Source organism: Anopheles maculipalpis, chromosome 2RL, assembly GCF_943734695.1.
Source record: "Anopheles maculipalpis chromosome 2RL, idAnoMacuDA_375_x, whole genome shotgun sequence".
Taxonomy (NCBI): domain Eukaryota; kingdom Metazoa; phylum Arthropoda; class Insecta; order Diptera; family Culicidae; genus Anopheles; species Anopheles maculipalpis.
The window spans coordinates 29,696,672-29,718,189 of record NC_064871.1 but is presented as its reverse complement, the minus strand read 5'-3'; the positions used below and the strand labels follow the sequence as shown (position 1 = coordinate 29,718,189).

General features: G+C 43.5%; 6 protein-coding genes across 6 annotated transcripts in view; 3 read left to right on the top strand and 3 right to left on the bottom strand.

Moving 5' to 3' along the window:
* LOC126556579 (unconventional myosin heavy chain 6) overlaps positions 1-7,933 on the bottom strand; it is a 46,526-nt gene extending 38,593 nt beyond the window's left edge. Inside the window, exon 1 of the mRNA XM_050211905.1 lies at positions 7,834-7,933. Within this exon, the coding sequence (XP_050067862.1) occupies positions 7,834-7,858 (25 nt within the window). The 5' untranslated portion in view covers positions 7,859-7,933. The remainder of the gene's footprint in view (positions 1-7,833) is intronic.
* The window catches only part of LOC126558017 (tryptophan--tRNA ligase, cytoplasmic), a 274,008-nt gene that overhangs the window by 114,582 nt on the left and 137,908 nt on the right, over positions 1-21,518 (top strand). The window lies entirely within an intron of this gene.
* Positions 11,434-12,112, bottom strand: LOC126559551 (cytochrome c oxidase subunit NDUFA4). The gene is made up of 3 exons (XM_050215721.1): positions 12,031-12,112; positions 11,682-11,828; positions 11,434-11,499 (listed from the first exon to the last, which is right to left on the bottom strand). Exons 1-3 carry the CDS (start codon positions 12,070-12,072, stop codon positions 11,437-11,439), a joined length of 252 nt encoding a protein of 83 aa, XP_050071678.1. The 5' UTR covers positions 12,073-12,112; the 3' UTR covers positions 11,434-11,436.
* LOC126559587 (NAD(P)H-hydrate epimerase) lies at positions 12,980-13,775 on the top strand. The gene is made up of 2 exons (XM_050215758.1): positions 12,980-13,158; positions 13,217-13,775. Exons 1-2 carry the CDS (start codon positions 13,019-13,021, stop codon positions 13,773-13,775), a joined length of 699 nt encoding a protein of 232 aa, XP_050071715.1. The 5' UTR covers positions 12,980-13,018.
* Positions 13,875-16,806, bottom strand: LOC126566279 (kinesin-like protein KIF17). Its single transcript, XM_050223246.1, has 3 exons — positions 16,735-16,806; positions 15,955-16,104; positions 13,875-15,878 (listed from the first exon to the last, which is right to left on the bottom strand). Exons 1-3 carry the CDS (start codon positions 16,804-16,806, stop codon positions 13,875-13,877), a joined length of 2,226 nt encoding a protein of 741 aa, XP_050079203.1.
* LOC126558099 (saccharopine dehydrogenase-like oxidoreductase) lies at positions 19,500-20,942 on the top strand. Its single transcript, XM_050214052.1, has 3 exons — positions 19,500-20,331; positions 20,409-20,762; positions 20,828-20,942. Exons 1-3 carry the CDS (start codon positions 19,511-19,513, stop codon positions 20,931-20,933), a joined length of 1,281 nt encoding a protein of 426 aa, XP_050070009.1. The 5' UTR covers positions 19,500-19,510; the 3' UTR covers positions 20,934-20,942.

The window sequence follows — 21,518 nt, the reverse complement described above, 5'->3', positions numbered from 1 at the left end:
TATGCCTGGCTCGCCAGGCTCCGATGGGCTGGCCACATGTTATACATATGACACCAGACGACCCAGCTCAGAAGAGGAGGCGTGGTAGGCCCAGATTGAGGTAGGAGGATGGCAATGGATGGGAGGATGGGGTGGAAAGCAGGCCAAGACCGCAAAGCGGTTGTAGCGCCTGATAAGTAAGTAAGTAAGTAGGTAAAATGTACATAATAACGATCACAATATGACGTTTGAAGCCTTCAACTTCGACTATTTGTTGAACTGATGATGCTCTCGGAGGCCTGGTCATGTCTTGAGAATGGTGCTGAAAACCCCAATCTGTAAAGTATACTTTGACCATCCTAAACGGCCCATATCGAGATTTCGTAATAGTGTTGATGCGTACGCCAGAAAGGGCAGGATGTGTATAAGCCAGGACAGAAGACAGTTAGCATTTATCGAGATCCGCGAATGTGTATTTCACGCCCGATAACTTAGTAAGTAAAAACTATACAATGTGAAATTAATATTCTTTATATTTCATAAGCACTTTAATATTTTCATTGTTTTGAATTATAGTAACGTTTCTTGTTATTTTAATTATCTATTATCAACTCCTGCATGCTTGTTAAATCCAATTCTTTTTAAACGAAGTTTAATAAAAACAAATACCTTCCAATTATGACTTTGATCGATATCCTTTCTCTAGGGTCGAAAAAAAACAGCTTTCACGTTCCTGAGCATGGTCTACAAAATACACACCACCATGCTATCAACAAAACATCGGACAAAAAGCCAATCTGTTCAGCGACACGATCCCTTCCAATTAGGGACAAATTTAAGCATACTTCATAAATCACGCGTTGACGGCGCGCGCGCCTTTTGCGATCAACGCTGCTGCCATCAGTAAACAGCAAGCCTCACGTAAGGGCATCTCATAAACTGTGGCCTCGTACGAGTGTGTGTTTTTTTCTCTGTACAGTCTCAGGCTTGTACCTACCGTCGAACGGGCGTGGCCTCAGAATAGAACCGGGAATCGACCGGATCACCGGTGAAGGGTACTCCGGCTACTACGGACACAAAATTTTGACTCGTTGAAAGTAATTAAAAATGTTTCTTGCTTCTCGCGGTGGCGGTGGGTTTGTGGCCCTTCCTACGTCCTAGTTCTTAATTCGATTCTTTCAGCCTTTCCCTTACGGCACTAGCACGGCACAACACCTTCCCATTGCTGGCTGGGGCTACAAATGCATCGTGTTGCTGATAAAACACTGCTGCTGCGCGGAATGCATTCAATAACAGGCCGATTGGCTTCCATTTGGTTCGGTCAGGGCATTTGGGACCAATGGCTGGAGGTAAAATGGAAGGCTGCTGAAGCTGAGAAATCTGACAACTTCTTATCTAGTTACAACTCCCACACTGCGGGAGCGTGTGTGTGGGAGAATCGAATGTAAAGAAACCAGCGAACCAGCTACCCAGCTGGACCATTGATTACGCTGGAAGCTGTGAAGGTGGCCGAATGGCGACGGGATTGGTAAAATGTTTGCCGGGCGTAATTAACGCGCTACGGTGTGTCGTTAGATCGTGTTTAACCGGCTTTCGGTGCATGATCAGGTAGTCTCTACGGTTGTTTTAATAAGCGAGATTTAGATTTTGCGATGCAGTGCGTCTGCAAGAAAACTGTTTAATATTTCAATTATTGAGCCTGTTCCTACGATAGCAGCGAGGGTTGTGTGAACTATAATTTACAGCTTCATTATTGAGAACACAGGTATCAACACTTGACGCCTTGACAGTGCGTTAAAATCTCACCACACTCAAGCCCTCCATTGTCTCCGGTTAAGGAATGATCCTTAAACTTGTCTTCTGGCTTAGAGTTACTCCACCTAGAACCAGCTTCAATCAGGCTCCAATTAATTATGCCATAAATTTGCACGCATCACGTGGCCTTTGCCACTAGACAGACGGTCTGCGCATGTGGTCTTGGGGTGGGGAGTGCCTGGACTGATTGGACGGAAGTTCCGGCGTCGGGGCAATCTTTTCCTACATCATCGAGCGGAGAAATGGTTTGATCACGATTCGACCTCATCAGCAGACGCGAAACTCTGTTTACCTTTCGGGTGGCATAATAACGTTAGTCTCTTGACAGTGGTACCGGCTCCATATCGGGTACGTGGATTGCTGGGTAGCAGCAGGGTGAAAATAACACTGTCAGAGGACATACGTACAACCGAATACGGGGCTGCAACATTGTAGCATACTATGGCGAGAGGTCAAATAGAAACACACTCCGTGCAACCAGGTGAACATAAAAACGTGTATTTGTTAGGACAAATGCACCATAAATGCATGCAGCCAACTTGACAGGCTACGGTAAGTACCTAAGAGAAAGAAAAAAAAGCGAAACATTGTGCCAGGTATATCCGATACGAAGATATTGGCACCAGGCGACCAACATCAGGAGACCGTTTTCAATAGTGTGGTCACTTGCTTGTGCTGGAACCATGGTTTGGTACGTGTAGGTACGCCGCTGCTGTCAATCCTATAAATCATGGTTGAACAATTGTTCGCCACGATGCGATGGAATGTTATGCCCTTTTTTTTTGTTTATATCTCCCTTGATATGATAGAAGCCCATAACTTTTATAATCCTGTCACACTGTAAACCGACCGGCACTTGTCTATAACTCCCGAGCCCCCATTGGTGGTCTAACACAATAAGGGAAACTTATTGGCACACATAAATTCTTTAAACGCGTGTACAGAACAGGAACAAAAAGTTGGCAAAATATATGCCAATTAACCTCACGATCGACGTTAGCCCGGGTACACCACCCGATCGCTATTATCGTTAGGAGCAATGGGATGTTTGTTATCTTATAGCCGATTGACTAACGGTCGCGTGCAGCAGTAGCACGGCTCGGGTGAGTTATGGTACTACAACCATATTATTGTTATTTGTTGCTGTTGTTATAATTGAACGGGTGATAACGCTTTAGCGTTGTCCTTGGTTTAATGATTGCTAGGGTCAAAGCACTTGCCATTCTGGTTCCTTGGAGGGAAGCTTTATTTGTGCTGCAGTACTTGACCTGCACATATCGTATGATGCAACATTTTTGTCTGGGACGGGTGAGCAAATTACTTGGAGTACAATGCTTCACTCGATAAAACACTAGTTATGAGTCAGACACATGGGAAATCCGAGTCCTCAGAGATATTAAGCGCATCGTCAGTAATTTATAGATTTTATAGTTCCATAATCCAGAGCAAAGCAGACAAGAGAAGGAAGTCATTTTGTATCGATTCCGGATCGTTTTGGTTCTTCATGAGTCACTGGAATTTCAAGCATATCCCCGCTAGAATGTATATTATTCAAGAAAAACAATTTAACTATTTAATTATTGATTAAAATATTGATTTTCGTAATTTTAGTAATCTTCTTTATCATGTATTTTATGTAAAGTTTTGTTGTACAGCGTTGTTCTTCAGCTGCTTTAAAGTAGTTAGGGTCATGTCGATAAATAGAATTGCCATTTATCGGCATAATAACTTATATTATAACTTCTGTTTTTAATATGAGTTTTACACCTGAGAGATAAAGTTGTAAATAATGAGACATATCCAGATCAGAGCCATTTGATGGTCGTCGAATTTAACTACATTTTCTCATTTCTGGAAACTAAACTTCTATTAGGGGTTAGTTTCCTGTCACCCAGCAGTGTTTCTTTTGTGTGACTGTTAAATCTAGCAGAAAATGATTGACCAGTGAGAAAATCAAACTGCTTTATCGTTTTGAAACTTCGATTCAAGGTTAAGGAAATGCGCCAAATCGATTAGAAATATCTTGGGCAAGATGAACATTGTCATTCAAAACTAAATGCGTTTCTTGATATCTCAGATGAAAACGTCCATGTAAAAATCACTCACAAAGACAGTTGGGACTTGTGAAAAATATCCTCCTGTCAGTGGGCGCATCGTTGATCAAAGATTATTCCAGCTGATCTTAGCAGTGATACATTTTTTGAGCAAACTTTTGTCGGAGAACCTAATCCAGTTAGTCTGTGGACATGATGAAACATCAACTTATCGTCCAAAAAAGCTGACATCAACTTGTCTCTTAGCTCACCCCAGAAAGGCGTGGCAATATTTATGTTACTTCTTGAACGCAGGATTCGAGAATTCGAATTCGAGAAGAAGTTTATCCTCGTTGTCATATGAAGTTTGTTCAATTTCAATGCTTTATTTGGATTAATATTATATAACACTGCAACATACGTAGCTCATGCACCTTCCCCTACATACAAAAAAGCGTATTTCGTGTTGTGATTGCTTCCGTGCTGACATTCGGTCAACACTTCAATGATTGTTACCCCATATAACCGATTCCCATGTGCTTGGATCTTTTCGGGCAACATACTAGTCAACATAGCAACTGACAAGAAGAAAACCGTATATAACCATCTGTCTGCAGATGCACACGCATGCACCGTGCAGTCCTTTTACCGTACCACCTGCCTGCTTCGTTCACTCTCCGGAGCTCACTTAACCACCATCATGTCTGCCTGGTGTCTATCCTTATTTGGCATTATCTAGGCTTTTGAAATTTCGTTTTACATCGCACCCTGCTGATTAAGCGGCTGTAAAAGGAATTTTAGCCTCCTCGTCGTCTCGTCGTATTAAAAATCATTCCCATCACATCATTGTACATCGAACACACATATTGTTTACATTCTGTCTTTTACCAACAAAGACGATGATTAAGCGAAATCGTGTGATGAAGAAAGGGGGATGATGAACAGAGGACTTTCCAATTTTAATCCACCCGCATGGGTCCTTTTTTTCTTTCAACATACACACAGCCACCTTCTTTTAGTAGTAGTGGTGGTAGGGACGAATCAATGTTTATAAACACACATACACACTTAGAGCAAAAATGCTGATGGGTTGCTTTGTTGTGTTCTCCTTTTCGAAACGGTTTGACAGCTGCCAAACCTGGTCGCGCTATATCGCGTGCATGCGCACGTGCGCTCACCGTTGCAGCGGCACGTGCTTGTATGTGTATACACTCGTGCTCAGCATATTAAAAAGAACACTTCCCTACGACCAAAAAGGACCAAACTGCATCGATGTGTGTGTGTGTACATGTATTGAGTTGGTATGAAAATAAGTTTTCCAATCACATTCAGCACAGCAAACCAGCTGCTACTTCAGCACCAAAATACACAGACACCAAACAGAAGAGACCACAGCGTCTGGAGCAAATGGGAGTGCACATATGGGTACGGATTTTAAAAAATCCTGCCAGCCAATATCTGAATGTCGATGTGCATTTGCTTATTTGTTCTCGTTGCGCTCCAATCCAGTGCCCGTGGTCGGGTGTTCAAGAACGAGAAGCGAGATTTGATTGCACTCGACAGGAAGAAAGCTGAAGAAGAGTAACAACACTTCAAACACATTGCACATCATTGCACTTTGCACGCAAATTTATTATTTCCGGTGTTACTGCATGTTTATTTGCCCAGCCGAGCGCGAGTTTCTCGGTCAGTTCCTCAGCCCAATCAGACTGACTGGCGGCGAGAGATGCGTGCAAGTGCAGTTGTGTTTATTATTACAGGCAGTCTTGCTACAAAGTGCTCAAGAAGTGGATGTACTATACACACGGAGAACTAGGAAAGTTCTTTCAACCAAGAATTGATCGTTATTGGAACGAAGGGTCCACAGTAACCCTTACACTCGTCGTCGTCATGCGTCCCGGAAGCAGAGGAAGCGCTACCAAATCATTTAAATGCATATATTAAACCCTTTTTTATGCTCCCTTGTTTCATCGACCCATCAACGTATAGTGTTGCTTTGAAAAAAAAGGGTATACAATCTCCCAGAGGGTCAAAATGTTGCGTTTTGGGTTTCTGTTTTGTGTGTTCTTTTTGTGGATGTGGGCAAAAGGATGTGTTTAATTCAATTTTTGATGCGTTACGAGGCTCCCTTACTTTACCCGGAACGAATGCATCTACCACTTCCTATAGACGTTGAATTTACGCATTGTTGCTTGTTTGTAATTTTTAATACCATTCCTGGTACGAAATTGCTTTAGGGTATACAACTAAAACCGTCGCAAAATATTGTTAAAACTGTTTAAAGTTGAAAACAGTCAAAGCAGATTGGTAAGCATCACAAATCACGTGTCGTTTGACCATCATTCATGAGTAACACAGAAGGACATCGTTGTACTTGAGAGTTCATAAACCCATGAACGGTCAAAGGGAATTTCAACGCTTTTTTACCAGATGCTGAGAAAAAATAAGAATAATTTTCTATGTTTATTATTGCTATCTCCTAAATAAGGTTTTAAAGGTAAATGAGACATTTAAATATTGTAACATGTCTTTTTCTTCTGCATTTTCTTCGACTCTACAAGCTCTAGAATTCTTGGTTGACTTCGTTACACACATAGCTCGATAGTTACCCCTGTAAACGTGGAGGAGCTCCGGACGTGATTTGAGTGTGATTTGTGACGTGTTTTGAAGAGGAAGTCCTATTTTCTAGGACAGGAGATTGATCAGAAGTCCTAAGTTCCAAAACTACGCTAACAATTCAGTCCCTTCTGTCATAGTTGAGCAGTTGGGTGGTGTAGTTTCACGAGTTCGGAAGGTTGAAATTTTGAAGAATGTGGTTTCATAGGGACATTTTTTCTAGGCTCAACGACCTACTAGATCACGCGGGCTTACCAGACTCGTAGGTACTGACGTAGTTGAATAATCAAACCTCATTACATTCTGGTTCGCATGATGACAGGTTGCATCTTAAGTCATAATTATGCATAAAATAGATATTAAAAGCCTTTTGTTTTTATTGTGGTAAGAAAGTTCCTGCCTTTTTTAATCCATTTAAAAATCAACTCAATTCCATTACGAAAACATCCGTCATTAGAGAGTCTACTTTCTGGCCTAATCATTTTTGGTGTTTCCATTTATTCCCAAACAAAAAAACACTGTTGACTGACCAAACTAGTAACTTCGGCAGCAAATTAATTGATGATTATTTACAACTCCTTTTTTGTTGTATCATTGTGCTCTGTAGGTTTTCCTACCGAAGTTCCTTTGCGCATTTAGAGGTACAACAAACCAAACAACAAACAAACCCACCGAGGGCAGAATTGTTTTTCCACCACAAACAACAACGAGCTCTCAATCTTTCTCCCTTCCCCCCACATGCCACCAAGGTCAATTTAATCAAATCCGCGATAATATACCGCCCCTGGATACGGTCCGTAGCACCTTCAGAACCGGCCAACCCAACCGTGTCCGAGCTTCACCGCTCGGTTTTGCTCCAATGTGCGAAATGGAGCTTACGTTATCCGTTCTGACTGCGAAAAGCGGTGTCGGATATGATCTTTTGGGCGAGAAAAAACAGAAGAACGGTCAAGTAGAACAGAAATCGTTGGAGCCCAGCCCAGGTTTTCTGGTTCTTTTTTTCTCGTCGATATCCTTCGCAAGATCTCCTCCCCACGTGGTGGTGACGCACGGTGGGAACAAGATAACAACACACCTGGGCATAACTTTGATGCGCCGTGGGTGAAAGAGAAAAGGAGAGGGACTCCATTGGTAAAAAAATACAAGGACGAAATTGACTGCGAGAGTACAGTTTCTAGGTGTGTGCGTTTATTTTATTTTAGTGTTATCTTGCATACTTTACTTTTATGTTTGATGTCCACGACTTTTTTGCTTATGGACGACGCTTTTTTATCATTAAAAAAACGATAATAAAGCGCGCTCTTCGGGGTGGACATTAATTTATTATTATTTTCTTCATTTTGGGATAGATTTTCTCGATTGAAACTTTGTTTTTTGTTTAAAAATTTACCTTCGAGAAAGACTGGCACGGCCATGTTTGGTAATTATATGTGCGTGTGTATTGTAGACAGGAAGTAGGCTTCGATTTTCCCTCAGCTGTGAGCGTGGGGAAGGCAGTTGGGAGAATTCGCTCTCTGGTAATGGTTTACTCCTGCAGGACTCCTGAAAAATGCACTATTGTTTTTCTTTCAATGGACACTTGGCTGTACAAAGTAGCCCTCGGCAGCAGCACCAGGGTGATGGCAACTCGGCTGCCCTGGTGTTGGTGTGCTGGCCCTGTTTTTTCGCCTAGGATGATAATGTACACCCAGGATGTGTGTCTGGTGGATCTTCCTACTGGGACAGGGAACGAGCAAACAGCTTACTCACACAACCGCGCACCCTATCGCGTGCTATCGTGCACACGCAGTCGAATCAGCACACGTACCCACACACACACAAGCACACATTTTGGTTAGCGGAGCAGTAGCGCAGCGCAGCGCACACCCTCTTAACACACAACACTCTAATGGCACCGTGGACCAAGCCCTACTTTGATGCAGAAAAGGATTTTCTCGCCTTCGGGGGTTTTGCAATTTTCACCACCTAGCTACGAGACATACAACACACGCTCACATTACACATGCTGCATGAATTTGCACACTAACGCACTTTAATTTTTATTGCACTGTTGCTGCTCCCGGGAATTAGACGAGCCGAAAAAGAGCCACACACACGCGCACCCACACACACACACACACAACTATCCTTTTTCACAATTTTCACGCCTGCTGCTCCTGCTGGGAAAATACACGGCGAAAATGCGTTATTACTTCGACACACTTGCGTTGCCACGAAACGGAACACGACCTCGGCGCTTTCTTCGATTTCCTTATCAAATGGCAAACTTCCGCTGTCGCAAGCTCTTATGGTTTCCTTTCTTTGGTTTTGTTATTTACGTCAACCCGGCCCTTCCCGAGCTGTTGGGTGTAGATGCACACTCCTTTTGCGGAAGATGGCAGCAGCAGCAGAAGGGCAAAAGACAATGCGAAAACTGTGTGCGAAGAATGTCACCTTCGTTGGGACTGGAGAATCACGCGGGCGTCGTCGTCGGACGCGTATCCTCGTGTACGGTTGGGGTGCGGTTTTCCAAAATTTTGTCCTGGTTCCGCTATCCTTGCGATGCTTCGCTTGTTTGGAAGAATAATTGCACTTCTTTTTCGGGGTTTTATTTTCGATTTTTCCAAGCAAAAAACTTTCTCTAACCCATTTGACAAGAGTAAACAAAATAAAACACTTTGCCGGAAGTTAACGTACTAAAATGAAACACGAACCTAACACTAAATTGCACCGAAAAGGGCGTTTTTTGCTGCAAGTGCACGGCTTCAGAAGGCCTTAGAAGCAAAGCGTGCGGTTTTAAAACTGTTGCCGGAACAACGCGTACGCACGTCCGCACGCTTCGAAGGGTCACAGAAAACACAAACAGAGAAGAGAAAAATCGCTCCCTATACACGACGACGACCGTTCCAACCGTTGTGTTGATCGTGCGCATGACGCATTCGCGCACGAAAGAAGGGAGAATTGTGTGAAGAGAGAGAGAGAGCGAACCAGCGAGAGAGAGAACAAACGTCTGTTTCAGCAAGTACGTCCGTTGCGTTTCGCATGTGTGGCGTGCAGTGTAAAGACGTCTTAATGCTCTCTCGCTCTTCTTGGTGCACTTATGCCAGAGAGAAACAAAAAGCGATCTGAGGCAGGGGTTGCGGTGATGATTTTACGTATCACATTTGCATATGTGAAATCGTTTTGGGGATGTTTTTTCATTTAATTTGCAACAGAATAAAATTACTTCTGGCTGGAGTATAGTACTATAAAATAATTTCTAATATAATTCGACATTTTCAATATATTTTTTTCCAGCCAAGAAAAGCAAGTACAAAAGTAAAATGCAAATCTATGCTTGCCATTTGTTGCCGCAACAATATAAGTGATTCTCTGTATATTTTCTTTGTTATTAAATTTCACCATAAAAAAAAAAGGAATTCACACAACCAAAAACCCCAAGTTAACTTTGAGCAGAAGAAGATTTTTTCGTATCCTTCCAAACTAAAACGACGAGCACCATTTGTCAGCACCGATTTGTTTCACACCTAAGTGGGCTCATCATTTGAATGGTCACGTAGAGAGAATAATACCGTATGGCTTAGCTCGTATGATGTCAGTTCAGCTACTCCACAAGGGTATATAAGGGCTGGAACACCCGAGGAAAGACAACTCGGTATAGTAGATCCGTCCAGCCAGGTAGTATCCCAGAATAAAAGATTGTTCTTCTTACAAGATTCTTACACTAAGCCAATCGCGAAAGCCTTTTCTCACGCTATTTTCAAGTGCCACTAGAAATATTATAACCTGATTTCTGTTGTCGATTTAGCAAATGATTTTCTGACCTTGACTGTTTTACTAATGTTATGGTTCAATTTGGGTCTATCACGTTTCTTTCGATTCTGAAATAAGGATTTCAAGAACTGGATTGTCCAGTCACGCGCTTAACGAAGTATTGGTTGGCTTGGCCACACAACGGTTGGCGGTTGTTTGGCATGGTAAAAGCACCCTTCAGGGCAGCTCAAGAGGGACAGACCAAGCTACGGGTCTGCGTCTTGTGCCATTCTCAATAAATGATCTGTCTACCGGTGCCTACATACTATAATTCGCTTCACAGCATTGATGGTATCATAGCGGCTTCTCTATTTTCCCTCAACATATCTGAGACCAAAAATCCATCTTATCATCCTCGCTGGATAGAGGAATTTATCTCTTTTAGACAGAATCCATCTCTAAGAAGCGCAGTGCGGAACATACATGACTATGTTCTATACGGTCCTGGCAGCCCCGTCGAAGCACCAGAGTATGATAGAATAATGATGTGCTTCATATGAATAGCAAGGATCCAGTCAAGATTTGACCTTGTACAGGTATTAGACTGAACTATTCGATCATTTTAACATAACTCGATAATTTATCTTTAAATTTTGTAAATGCGAGACCAAAGCAACCATCAGATAGTCCTCGTGGATGATTGAATGATAAATAACAATACAGTAAAATTGTTCTGATCTCAAATGATGTTCTAATGATGATTATCAAAAGATGCATTTGCCGTTTACTACGCCTCCACACTTTGAATAACCAACAGATTATTGTACCGGAAATAGATAGTAACGTCACCGTAAGTATTGGTTTTCAAAATCAGCAGATTTTATTTGCCGCGCAATTTGTTCCGGTTACCACACACATACACATATTGGGCCATATTTACAAACAAGATGTTGCTAATGCCAACCAAACTAGAACAAGCATCAATTTCCTTTCGTGGCCGAATGTTCATCCAATTGTAGTAAGAAACAATTACTTTGCGTGCTTCTAACGATCCAATTGTACTTAAACGGTCGAATCAATATTATCCTTTGAGTCTTTCCAGCGGCTGCTCAATGGCTAATTATACATCTGCACTACTAAACGGGCGTACGACCCGAGAAGGGAGAGGATGCGCGGCCAGTATTATTGATGCTACAAGGATTAGTGGTTTTCGTCCCCGAAATTCTAGCCGGTGGCCTCTCTAATGCTGACAATGCTGACATTACTCGGTGTACTTCGGGGCCGGGCTGCTAATGTTGGAGTAATCCCTGACCGGAGAGTAGAACTGTGAAAAGAAACGGTGGGCGTGAATCAGTACGTTTGTTTACAAACCGTTACAATACAATCGCGGTTCGTGATGCTCTAAATATAAGTTATTATTCCAACAAAAATAGATGTCCTGCAGTCAGGGTCGGACGGAACATTCGAATGCATCGGTCGGATTTATATAATGCGACTCGCGGCTACCTTGTGCTGCTTGGTTCTGTATTCCTCCCACGGTTCCGGGTTGTTCTTGCGGCTCCAGGTGACTTCGGGGCTACGGAGAGCCAGACGGAGGGTGTAGAAGACGGCTCCCGCCGAACCCAGCGCAATACAGACGTACAGCGGGATCAGCTAGTGAATGATGGAAAAGTGAGAGAAAAAAATGGAAACCGAGTGTTATCTTGTATTGTACAAGTGATTAGAAGAATGGGTCGATATTTCTTCGCCCAAGCTGATAGACGGATGCCTTTTCCAACAACAATACTGTGACGTAACCACACAAAATGGACCAAATCGCACGGAAAAGTTGCCAGATCACGCCCCTCATACGTACCGCTGGGTTCTTCTTCAAGCTAGCCATCGTCAGTCCCTGCATCTTGGAAAGTTTTTAGATTTCGGTTCCTTGCTGTAAAAAACTTTTGGGAGAAAAACTTCGTCCGACACACACTCGCTGCGAAAATGGAACTTCTGATCGGGGGTCAGAAAAAATCCGTACGTCAAGTCAATTCCCGCAGACGTTTGACAGGAAAATAGTTTTGAATTAGTTCGATAGAGGGCAGATGGCAGCAGGTGGCACTCTACTACGTGGCAAGGATGGGGGTATATTATTTTGGATTGCATTTATTTTAAATAATTTGTCTTATCTTAATTGGTTTTGTTATCGCTGATTTGCAACACGACGGGTCCAAACCGGTTCGATGCGTTTTGCACGGGGCGCCAGTTATCAGTTGAAGCGATTAGCGAAAATATTTGCAATGATAGATAACAAACACAAAGCGCACGGTGCATATCGAATTATCGCATGGTGTAGGAATCGTTTTGGTTTTTTTGGGGAGGTTTTCGTCGTACGAAAGCTTTGACAAAAAATAAATAAAATCAATGCTATGATTTGAAATGATAAGCAGCAATTTGATATTGAGAACTCTTAATTTATGAGTTAAACGATAATAAATGGAATTAAAAATAGTACATTTAATATGTTATTGAGTGAAATAAACTTTTTTTGTGATTTTTTAACAAAACGTCGAAAAAAATAATTTTACGCTCAAATTAACCGTTTATTTGAAAAGTTTGACATTTTCGCCGCAAGTGGGCCCTGCTAGCTGCTGGTAAGCGGAGCTGTCAATCGATGTAAACATTGGGGCGCAATGTTGTTGCAAGTGATAAAACAGAACTTTGCACTTTTCTCGAGGATCGTAAGTAATTACGCACCATTCCTGAGGCTAAAAAGTATTTATAATGTGTTTATTACTTACTTCTAGCAGGCTGCCAGCTGCATCAGCAAAAGTTGCCAACCACTAAGAAAGGTACAGTGCCGCGAAATGAAATATCTTAACCAGCAGGAAGCGATACGCGTCGATGAGGAATTGTTCAACGAGTACAAATTTAGCGTTGATCAGCTAATGGAATTGGCAGGTCTTAGCTGTGCTCACGCGATCGCCGATGCCTACACTCCCGATAGGTATAGCGTAATTTACTTTAATTTTGCTATGTTGCCTTACTTGTTGTTTGCCCTACAGTTTGAGCACGAACAAGGTGCTAATCTGTTGCGGACCGGGCAATAATGGTGGCGATGGATTGGTAGCGGCCCGGCATCTTGCGCTGATGAGCTACGACCCGTACGTGTACTATCCAAAGCGGGCCGATAAGACGGATCTGTTTAAAAATTTGCAACATCAGGCAGAATGTATGGGAATTACGGTAACGGTGGACTGTCCCGTCACCGCACGGGTCGAAGCGGAATTTGGTCTTATCGTGGATGCATTGTTTGGGTTCAGCTTTAAACCACCGGTGCGCGATTCGTTCAAACCAATAATGGAGCTGTTGCAAAACACAAAGCTTCCAATCGTTAGTGTAGACATCCCGAGCGGATGGGATGTGGAGCTAGGGCCTCAATCGAACTGTGATATTAAACCAGACTGTCTCATATCGCTAACAGCGCCGAAACTGTGTGCAAAACATTTGTCCAACGCAAAGCACTACCTTGGTGGACGCTTTGTGCCGGCAAAGCTGGAGGAAAAGTATTCGATGAGTTTGCCCCAGTATAACGGTCGTGATCTTTTTGTTCGACTGAATTGAATGGCTAATGGAGATGGCGGGATATTTTAGTTTAGCAAAATATATTTTCAATAAAACACTCAATCAACAATCTCCATAAAATCTGCTAAATATACAACATCATTTCTGAAACGATCGCCACCCACTCTTGTACACCAGTTCGGCGGCTCGCCGCGGTCTAAAGTACGTCATCGCGACGTCTTCGATCTTCGGAAAGGGATTGCTGTTGGTGCTTTTGCTAAGGAAATCACTTTTGTGGCGCTGCTGATGCTCATCCGGTCCGGTCAGTGCTTTGTTGTCGCGCTGAAAATCCGGCAGTTTGGCAAGTATCATCGTTGAGCTACGCTCCAGGCGGCCCGGTGCAGTTAAGGAAGTTTGACTTTCGCGTCCATTCAGTTTGCCGGGGGATGTATCGTCCGGAGGTGCTGGTGGAGGTGGTGTTTCGGCCGGTGGCAATCGTAGCCGTAACAATGTGTCGTCCGGTAAACGCCACTTGCGCAAATCATCGCTCCATTCCGATTCTTTCTCGAGACACTCCAAATTCCAGTATCGACCATCCTTCCGAAGAACGGGCATGGCCTTCTGGAACACCGCTTCGTAAAAGAGAATCTTCTTCTCCAGCAGTCTTATCGTTGCCAGGTAATCGTCTCGTTCGCGCTGAAACTCACCCTGTATGTCGGATACTTCCTGCTCGAGAAACTTGGAACGCTTCCTTAACGCCCGTATCTGTTCGTATCGTACCTTTAGCTCCTGCTGAATGTCGGAACAATGGCCCTGTAGGAAATCTCGGTCTGCTGCCTGTTCGATACGTCCGAGTGCTTGTGCTAGGGCGTTGATTCGCTTCTCCGAGGCAAGCTTGTTGCGATATCGCTTCTCCTTGAGCTGAATGTCGTTCGCTCGCTCTCCACCAATAAGGGCATCCTTGATCTGTTTGATACGATCATAAATTTCCTTACGATCTCGGTTAGCTAGTTGGGCCGTGGTGGTAAGATCCTTCTCCCCATCGGAAAGCTGCTTCGTCGTTAGAAGCTGCATCTGCTGCTCGTAGTACGCCTTTATCTTCTCGATATCCTTCACCAGCTCCTGTTTGGCGATCTTCTGCTGTTCGTACTCACGACGCAGATGCATCACTTCCTGATCGTACTGTGTTTTGAGTGCTTGCCTTTCCACGCCCAAACTCATCGATTCCTGGTGTCCATTTATGTCCAATGACCGATTTTCACCTCCTTTGAGCAATTCCTTAAGTCGCATAATTTCCTGCTGATACTCCCTCAGCATCGTATCCTTCGGGTCCTCGTTAACGCGCGGCTTGTTGGCAATGTTTTTCGCCCTGCTGGCGTACCGCAATGTGGACAGCGTTTCGTCGTAATTGTAATCGGCCGGCGAAATGCATGCAATCATCAACGTTTTCGTGTTTCCGCCCAGCGAGTCCTGCAGCAGTCGGGTAAGCTTCGAATCGCGATATGGAATGTGTCTCGTTTTCCCATCGACCAGGGCCGAAATCACGTTGCCTAGTGCCGATAGTGAGAGATTAATTTTCGTTGCCTCCTTAAGACGCTCCCCAGTTGCGCCGGTTTTACTTTGCCGTTCGGAACCGGCTAAATCGACCAGATTTAGTTTGCCACGTTTGATCGAAGCTCCCTCACCTTCGACGCTCGTAGACATCTGCTCGAGGCTGATGCTGAAGATCGAATGCGAGCGGGAACTTTCGATGTTCATAAGCGTGGCTCCGACCATACGATTCTTTGCGCCCAGCTCCAACAGTTCAATGCATTCCCTCATCCCGTGCACGGTATGCTGGGAAAGGTTTTGAACGGCTACACCTTCACCAGGCACTTCCTTGATCTGCAAGCTACCGGCGGTTTGGTTTTGTGGTTGCAGCAGGTCTCGTATGGTTTCGTTGTAGATTTCCAGATAGCTAACCAACACCAAGTACCGTACCTCGCTGGCAAGTGAGATGGCTTCAAAGATGTGCTCGAACGATCTTGGTATGATGCCGATGTTGTTCGCATTGTTGGGATCCGCTGCCGAGAGATTGTAGGTGGTTCCTTGCATTGTGTGCGATTTACCGCAGCCGGTTTGGCCGTAAGCGAAGATCGTCGCATTGTAGCCCTCGAGAACGCTCTGGAGAAGAAAAGAATGAGGTTGGGAGTTAAGACAAATCGACATCATCTCTTCTGTATGCCCTGAAGCTGCTTACTTCCACCAAGGAGTAACAGATGTCACTATAAATGTTTTCCGTTGTTGCCGCATACCCGTACGCATTGTCGAATTGAAACGATTTTTGCGGTGCATTCGTGTCGTTCGGATTGTCTAGATTTACCAATGAATTGTCGATCTGTATTACGCTCTGAAAGTATCAAATAGCAAAGTTATTTGATTATAGTTGTTATACGATTTGTCGCATGTAACATATGAGAAGTGAGGTCTGTGTCGGCAACTCCACTTAATCCACTTAGAAGAAGTCCTGAGGACACACGTACTTAGTTAAAGCAGATGGTCATAAATAGCTATAAAATAGCAATAAATAAAATAAATAGTAAACGAGATAAGATTTTGTTGTGCGGACAGAGTTAAAGACAGAGTGATAGTGAAGGTACAGAGAGCATCCAGCAAGGGCAGAACCACATAATGAATGTAGAGCTTTAAAGAAAGGGTAGCGCTTACCTTCTGATGACAAAGCTTGAAAGTAAGGGTAGAGCTATCTAGCGGAAACAGAACTTTAAAGCAGTAGGAAAACAATCTTGTGAGGACAGAGATTTTAAGGAATAATTTAATTTACAAAGTTTCTTAATAAGAGGAAAGCTGTCTAGTTCTGGGACCATAAAAGCTCCGTAGTGAATGTAGAGCTACATTTTTGAAACAAACGAGCTCAAACGCTCAAACAATTTCGTTCATTAAGGGGAGACCTCATTAACCTGCACTAATTTTCATTGAAGACTACTAGAGATAGAAGAAAAAGCCCGACATATTCTCATACCTTACAGTTTGATTGTTGTTCACGCTTGTTCATCGGTCGGCATCGTACGACCACCTTCACGTTTTCTGCCATTTTTGCGCTCGCGGAGTAGCAGGCACCCACGTGTCGTGCGGTGATATTGGATGTGGTTCGATCCGGTAGCCGCTGGTCAGTGAATTATTTAACAGGCATCATATTTGGCTTCGTTTGACCAAAACAAGGGAGCAATAGCAAAAGGTTACATACGGTACGCCCGATCGTTAGTGGCTGGTTCGTGGCAATCGTTCAATCGTCGTTAATAACGGGAACGATTGTATGCTGCACGCCATTTCCGCTTTCTGTTGCGTGTCGCATATCCTCGTTTTTGAGTAAATGTTTTTACACAATTAATGTTTTTTTTGTCAAAATCCGGATATGTTTTTGCTGTACTATCCGTCGGTTAGATGACAGATGAACGATGATTATACGCTGCGAGAACTAACACGTGTGGACAAGAAACTGTGGTGCGATTCGTTGTCGCGTGCTGGCACAGGTGTTCTGCTTGATAGATTTAAATATAATTCTCCCGTCTAACTCTTCACCGCTTCCAACAGGAACACGAAACCTTAGACACAATACAAACTTTTTGTCATTACACACTTTGTACACTTAGTGCATTGCCGGGTCCGTGGTTTGTTTTGCTGGGCAGTGTAATTCTGTTTTACGTCATTGTGCTGTAACTATCAAATATTTGCTCACTGCAGTTAGCTCAAACAAACAATTTCCCTTTTGTTTGATAGATAAAAATCCATTATAGATATAGGTCAAGGTGTGGAACGAATGTTCTAAACGGAAGTAATGGACGAACAGCGTAGATAGGATACACAAATGACAAAAAAACAGGAAAAATCGAAACACATTTGTGGGCGATTATCGTACACTGTTGTGGTCGGTAGACGGGCAAGCGTTCCTGGTCGATTCTTGGACTGCGGTAGCAGTGGCAAAAAGGGAATCAATCATTAAAACTCAATCCATCTGATGACCGGTCACGCGACTTTAGACGCAAAACGGTGTGGACTTTTCGATGACTAACTCTACTGTTGCCATTGACCTTGAACCACCCAAAAGGTGGTGTACGAAAGAAAACTGTGACTGTTAGGACAACTCATTTGCAAATGAGGTTCAAGATTTCAGTGCAGGACGAAACATCCACAAACCGGATCTTAGTTACGCACCACACCGAGGGTCAGGTCCAGAACGTTCTACTGCAGATGCCAGTGGGCTGATAATATGCATACGGGAATTGTTATGGGATGGTAAATTATAAATCAAGCATACGATGATGATCAGTCATTATTATTTCCTGTAAGCGGTTTGTTATGGCGTCCTCGTCACCAACGCGACAATACTTCACACATAGTCACAGGGAAAATGTGGATCCTTTTTTTAAATTTAAAACGCACAAAATCCAATATCCGATGGTTCGATCACAAGAGATTTTGTGCTTCGCTGGCAGCATAAATCAATGCGTATGCTTTTTGCACTGGTTCATTGAACCTTAAATGATCAACAGTTTGTTTCACTACGTTATGTACGCACTTTCGGGTTGATTAATTCAAGACGAATGTGTATATAGATGATTGATACCGAGTGCACTAGACTTCACTCACACACACCGTTTATCCGCGCCAACGTGCCTTGGTCAACTGAACTGAAGTGATGTGTGAGGACCCAACATCGGAGTACACTTTCCGTTTCAAGAATCTAGCTGCGCATGTCCCGCATTGTTGGAATATTTGAGAAGGCGTTTAGGTTTGTTGAGACATTCTGATACATAACCGTCTTGTTCGTGTGAAGCGCACATTGCCCAACACGTGTTCGCGGCGTTGTCCTGGTAGCCGAGGTCGTTTCCTAGTGTAACATATAGCATATTGTTTATGTTTTTTGTTTGTGTGGTGCTTTATTGGCGTGTACTTGTTGGCTACTACACGGTGACGATCGTTAGTTTGTTTGAATTTACTTCGTTTTTTTAGGATAGTTCACAAATTGCAATATGGGGTGCGATATACCAGTTGGTTATGAGGTGCTGGAGGTGGTGGAGGTAACAGCTGCGCAGGTATTCACACGGCAGGACCGGGATTCAAATCCCATCCGGATCATTCTTCCCGAAGTTGAGGACTTGACTATCAAATTACGTAGTATCAGCAAGTCTATAATAAGCGATTAGATGACCCGCGTGTCTTTAAGCGGTCCTAAAGCCAGGAAGAAGGGATCTTTTCGGAGGCGAATGTGATTCAGAGTCTAATAAGAAAAATAAGATCCAACATCAAGCACTTTGCCAAATTTGTAGCCTCTCATCGTAACCACCCTGTAGGTTCATTAACTTTGGACTCGACGAATCGTTTGTTTATCTCGTTGGCTCACGGGAGATTACGTAGCGCATGAAACGACATGCTGACAGTATAAGTTTTGTGCAGCAGCATACAGTTGAGTTGTGAAATTGAACACCATCCGCTGGAACAGCATAACCAGTGTACGAATACTAAGCGAATTAAACTAGATAATCTTCTCTGTTATTGTCCTTCTATTTGATCTCCACGTCCGTCGACGTCGATGTAATTTTAGCATAAGGAGGACATTTATGCTGAGATCCAAGTAGCCGCGCGTATTGTTTTTATGCTGCGTCGCTATGGCAGACATTCGTAGCTGATGCTATTCACAACTGGTGTGCAGATACCGACAGCAGCGTCTTGGTTTTTAGCAATGACTAGCATTATTTTTCCTCAAACTTTTTTTTTCTGTTCTTTAATTCCCAGAAATGAATATGGCACGAAGGCTCGATGTAATTATATTTGGAGCTAGTGGCTTCACCGGCAAGTATGCCGTACTGGAAAGCATCAAGCTGTTATCCAACATGAAATGGGGCATTGCTGGTCGGAGCCAAAACAAGTTGCAAGAAATTCTGAAAGAAATAGGCGATAAGGCTAAAACCGATCTATCCCACGTACCGATCGTACTGGCCGATGTGAACAATCAGGATTCGCTACTGAACATGGCCAGGGACTGTCGAGTGGTGGTGAATTGTTGCGGTCCCTATCGGTTGTACGGTGAGCCGGTCCTGAAAGCTTGCCTTGCCGAACGTACGCATCACGTCGATGTGAGTGGTGAGCCACAGTTTCTCGAAGGAATGCAGCTAAAATATCACGAAGCGGCCAAGGAGAAAGGAATTTATCTTATATCCGCTTGCGGATTCGACAGCATACCGGCCGATATGGGCACGGTGTTTTTGGAGCAACAGTTTGATGGGGTCGTGAATTCCGTTGAAAGTTACATCGTTTCGAAGCAGAAGGGACGCCGTGAGCTGGGTGCAATCCATTACGGTACGTGGGCCTCGGCGGTACATGCCATCGCCAATATGAACGAGGTGGGAGAAATTCGTCGGAAACTGTTTGCAAAGAAAATGCCTGATGTAAAGCCAAAGCTAGCGGAACGGCCGGTTCTTCATCGGTCGGACAATGGGAACAAGTGGTCGCTGCCGTTCCAAGGTGCGGATCGGTCGTGTGTCGCACGTACGCAACGGTTTTTCTACGAAACGGAAAACAAACGGCCGCTTCAGATGAGGGCGTATATTTCGTTTGGGTAAGGAGTCGTAGAGTTGTGGTCAGATTTTGTTATTAGATTTAATCCTTTTTACACGTTTTGAATTTTTTTTGCAGAGGATTTGCTGAAGTGCTTGCAGTATCATTTGTTGGAGCTATCTTTTGGCTGATGGTAAAAACCAACTTCGGTCGACAGATGTTGCTCAATCATCCGCGGCTGTTTTCCCTGGGAATGGTTTCTCACGAGGGACCGAGCGATGAAGCAATGAACAATACCCAGTTCGCGCTTTATTTTGAGGGTAAAGGGTGGGAGGAAAAGTTGGCCAGTCCTGAAGATAAGTACACTACTCCTCCGAATAAGGTCATTCGTACGAAGGTTGCCGGAACGAACCCTGGATATGGAGCTACCTGTGTCGCCCTGGTACTCTGCGCTCGTACAATTCTAGAGGAGGCTGATAAAATGCCTGGAAGGTAATTTTGTTGCCTACTCTTTGTAGTGTTTAATTCAAATGTAATAATTGACTTTTTGTTTCCAGTGGTGGCTATCTAACTCCTGGTGCAGCATTCGCTAAGACGAATTTAATCAACGAACTGTGCAAGAACGGCTTCACGTTCGAAGTGCTGTCAACAGCAAAGCTTTGAAAACACTCAATTAAGAACACAAATGGGCTAGGTTTGCAATGTAAGCATTTAAAGCAACAAAGATAAAGTTATTACCTCACACTTGGGTGAATTTTTATGGTGAAAATAAATAAATAACGGTTTGGTGTAACTATTCCGCCACAAAGAACTTTTACTCTAAATACAAATCAATCAACCATATTTTGGTGCTTGTGGTTTAACGCGGCATCATGAACTGTCAAACACCGCGTATGTCAAAGTTGTTTACAATCGATTTACCGCGCGGTTTGCTGGAGCGGAGTAATTTTTCGGCGATTTTTAGTAAAGACACGCGATTTGTGGAGTGTGCACTATTTTCATACTAATAGGAACATTGTTCCGCTAACATTGATTGTGGAGATTGTTAAATGTAAGTAGTTTTGCACGGCTTTGTGGCAATTTTTGTGGTGCACCGTTTTCAACTCTCGGTTATAAACGCTTTTTGCAACAGCACGCGCACGCAAAGCTCCAAGGAAACAGTCAAACTGTGCTGATTGTGTGTTTACCGGCAGTAAACATAGGCAAAAAACAGCAACCCACGATCGAAGTAACACTTCCGTTATTGTG

What these genes read in the sequence shown, in the direction of transcription:
- LOC126559551 (XM_050215721.1), bottom strand. Translation starts at nt 12,072, where the DNA reads ATGCAGGGACTGACGATGGCTAGCTTGAAGAAGAACCCAGCG. An exon ending in GCTTGAAGAAGAACCCAGCG is followed by an intron (nt 11,829 to 12,030) that starts GTACGTATGAGG and finishes ATCATTCACTAG; the next exon opens with CTGATCCCGCTGTACGTCTG. An exon ending in ACAGAACCAAGCAGCACAAG is followed by an intron (nt 11,500 to 11,681) that starts GTAGCCGCGAGT and finishes TTCTTTTCACAG; the next exon opens with TTCTACTCTCCGGTCAGGGA.
- LOC126559587 (XM_050215758.1), top strand. Translation starts at nt 13,019, where the DNA reads ATGAAATATCTTAACCAGCAGGAAGCGATACGCGTCGATGAGGAATTG. An exon ending in GATGCCTACACTCCCGATAG is followed by an intron (nt 13,159 to 13,216) that starts GTATAGCGTAAT and finishes TTTGCCCTACAG; the next exon opens with TTTGAGCACGAACAAGGTGC.
- LOC126566279 (XM_050223246.1), bottom strand. Translation starts at nt 16,806, where the DNA reads ATGGCAGAAAACGTGAAGGTGGTCGTACGATGCCGACCGATGAACAAG. An exon ending in AACAACAATCAAACTGTAAG is followed by an intron (nt 16,105 to 16,734) that starts GTATGAGAATAT and finishes TGATACTTTCAG; the next exon opens with AGCGTAATACAGATCGACAA. An exon ending in TCTGTTACTCCTTGGTGGAA is followed by an intron (nt 15,879 to 15,954) that starts GTAAGCAGCTTC and finishes TTTCTTCTCCAG; the next exon opens with AGCGTTCTCGAGGGCTACAA.
- LOC126558099 (XM_050214052.1), top strand. Translation starts at nt 19,511, where the DNA reads ATGAATATGGCACGAAGGCTCGATGTAATTATATTTGGAGCTAGTGGC. An exon ending in AGGGCGTATATTTCGTTTGG is followed by an intron (nt 20,332 to 20,408) that starts GTAAGGAGTCGT and finishes TTTTTTTTGCAG; the next exon opens with AGGATTTGCTGAAGTGCTTG. An exon ending in GCTGATAAAATGCCTGGAAG is followed by an intron (nt 20,763 to 20,827) that starts GTAATTTTGTTG and finishes TTTTGTTTCCAG; the next exon opens with TGGTGGCTATCTAACTCCTG.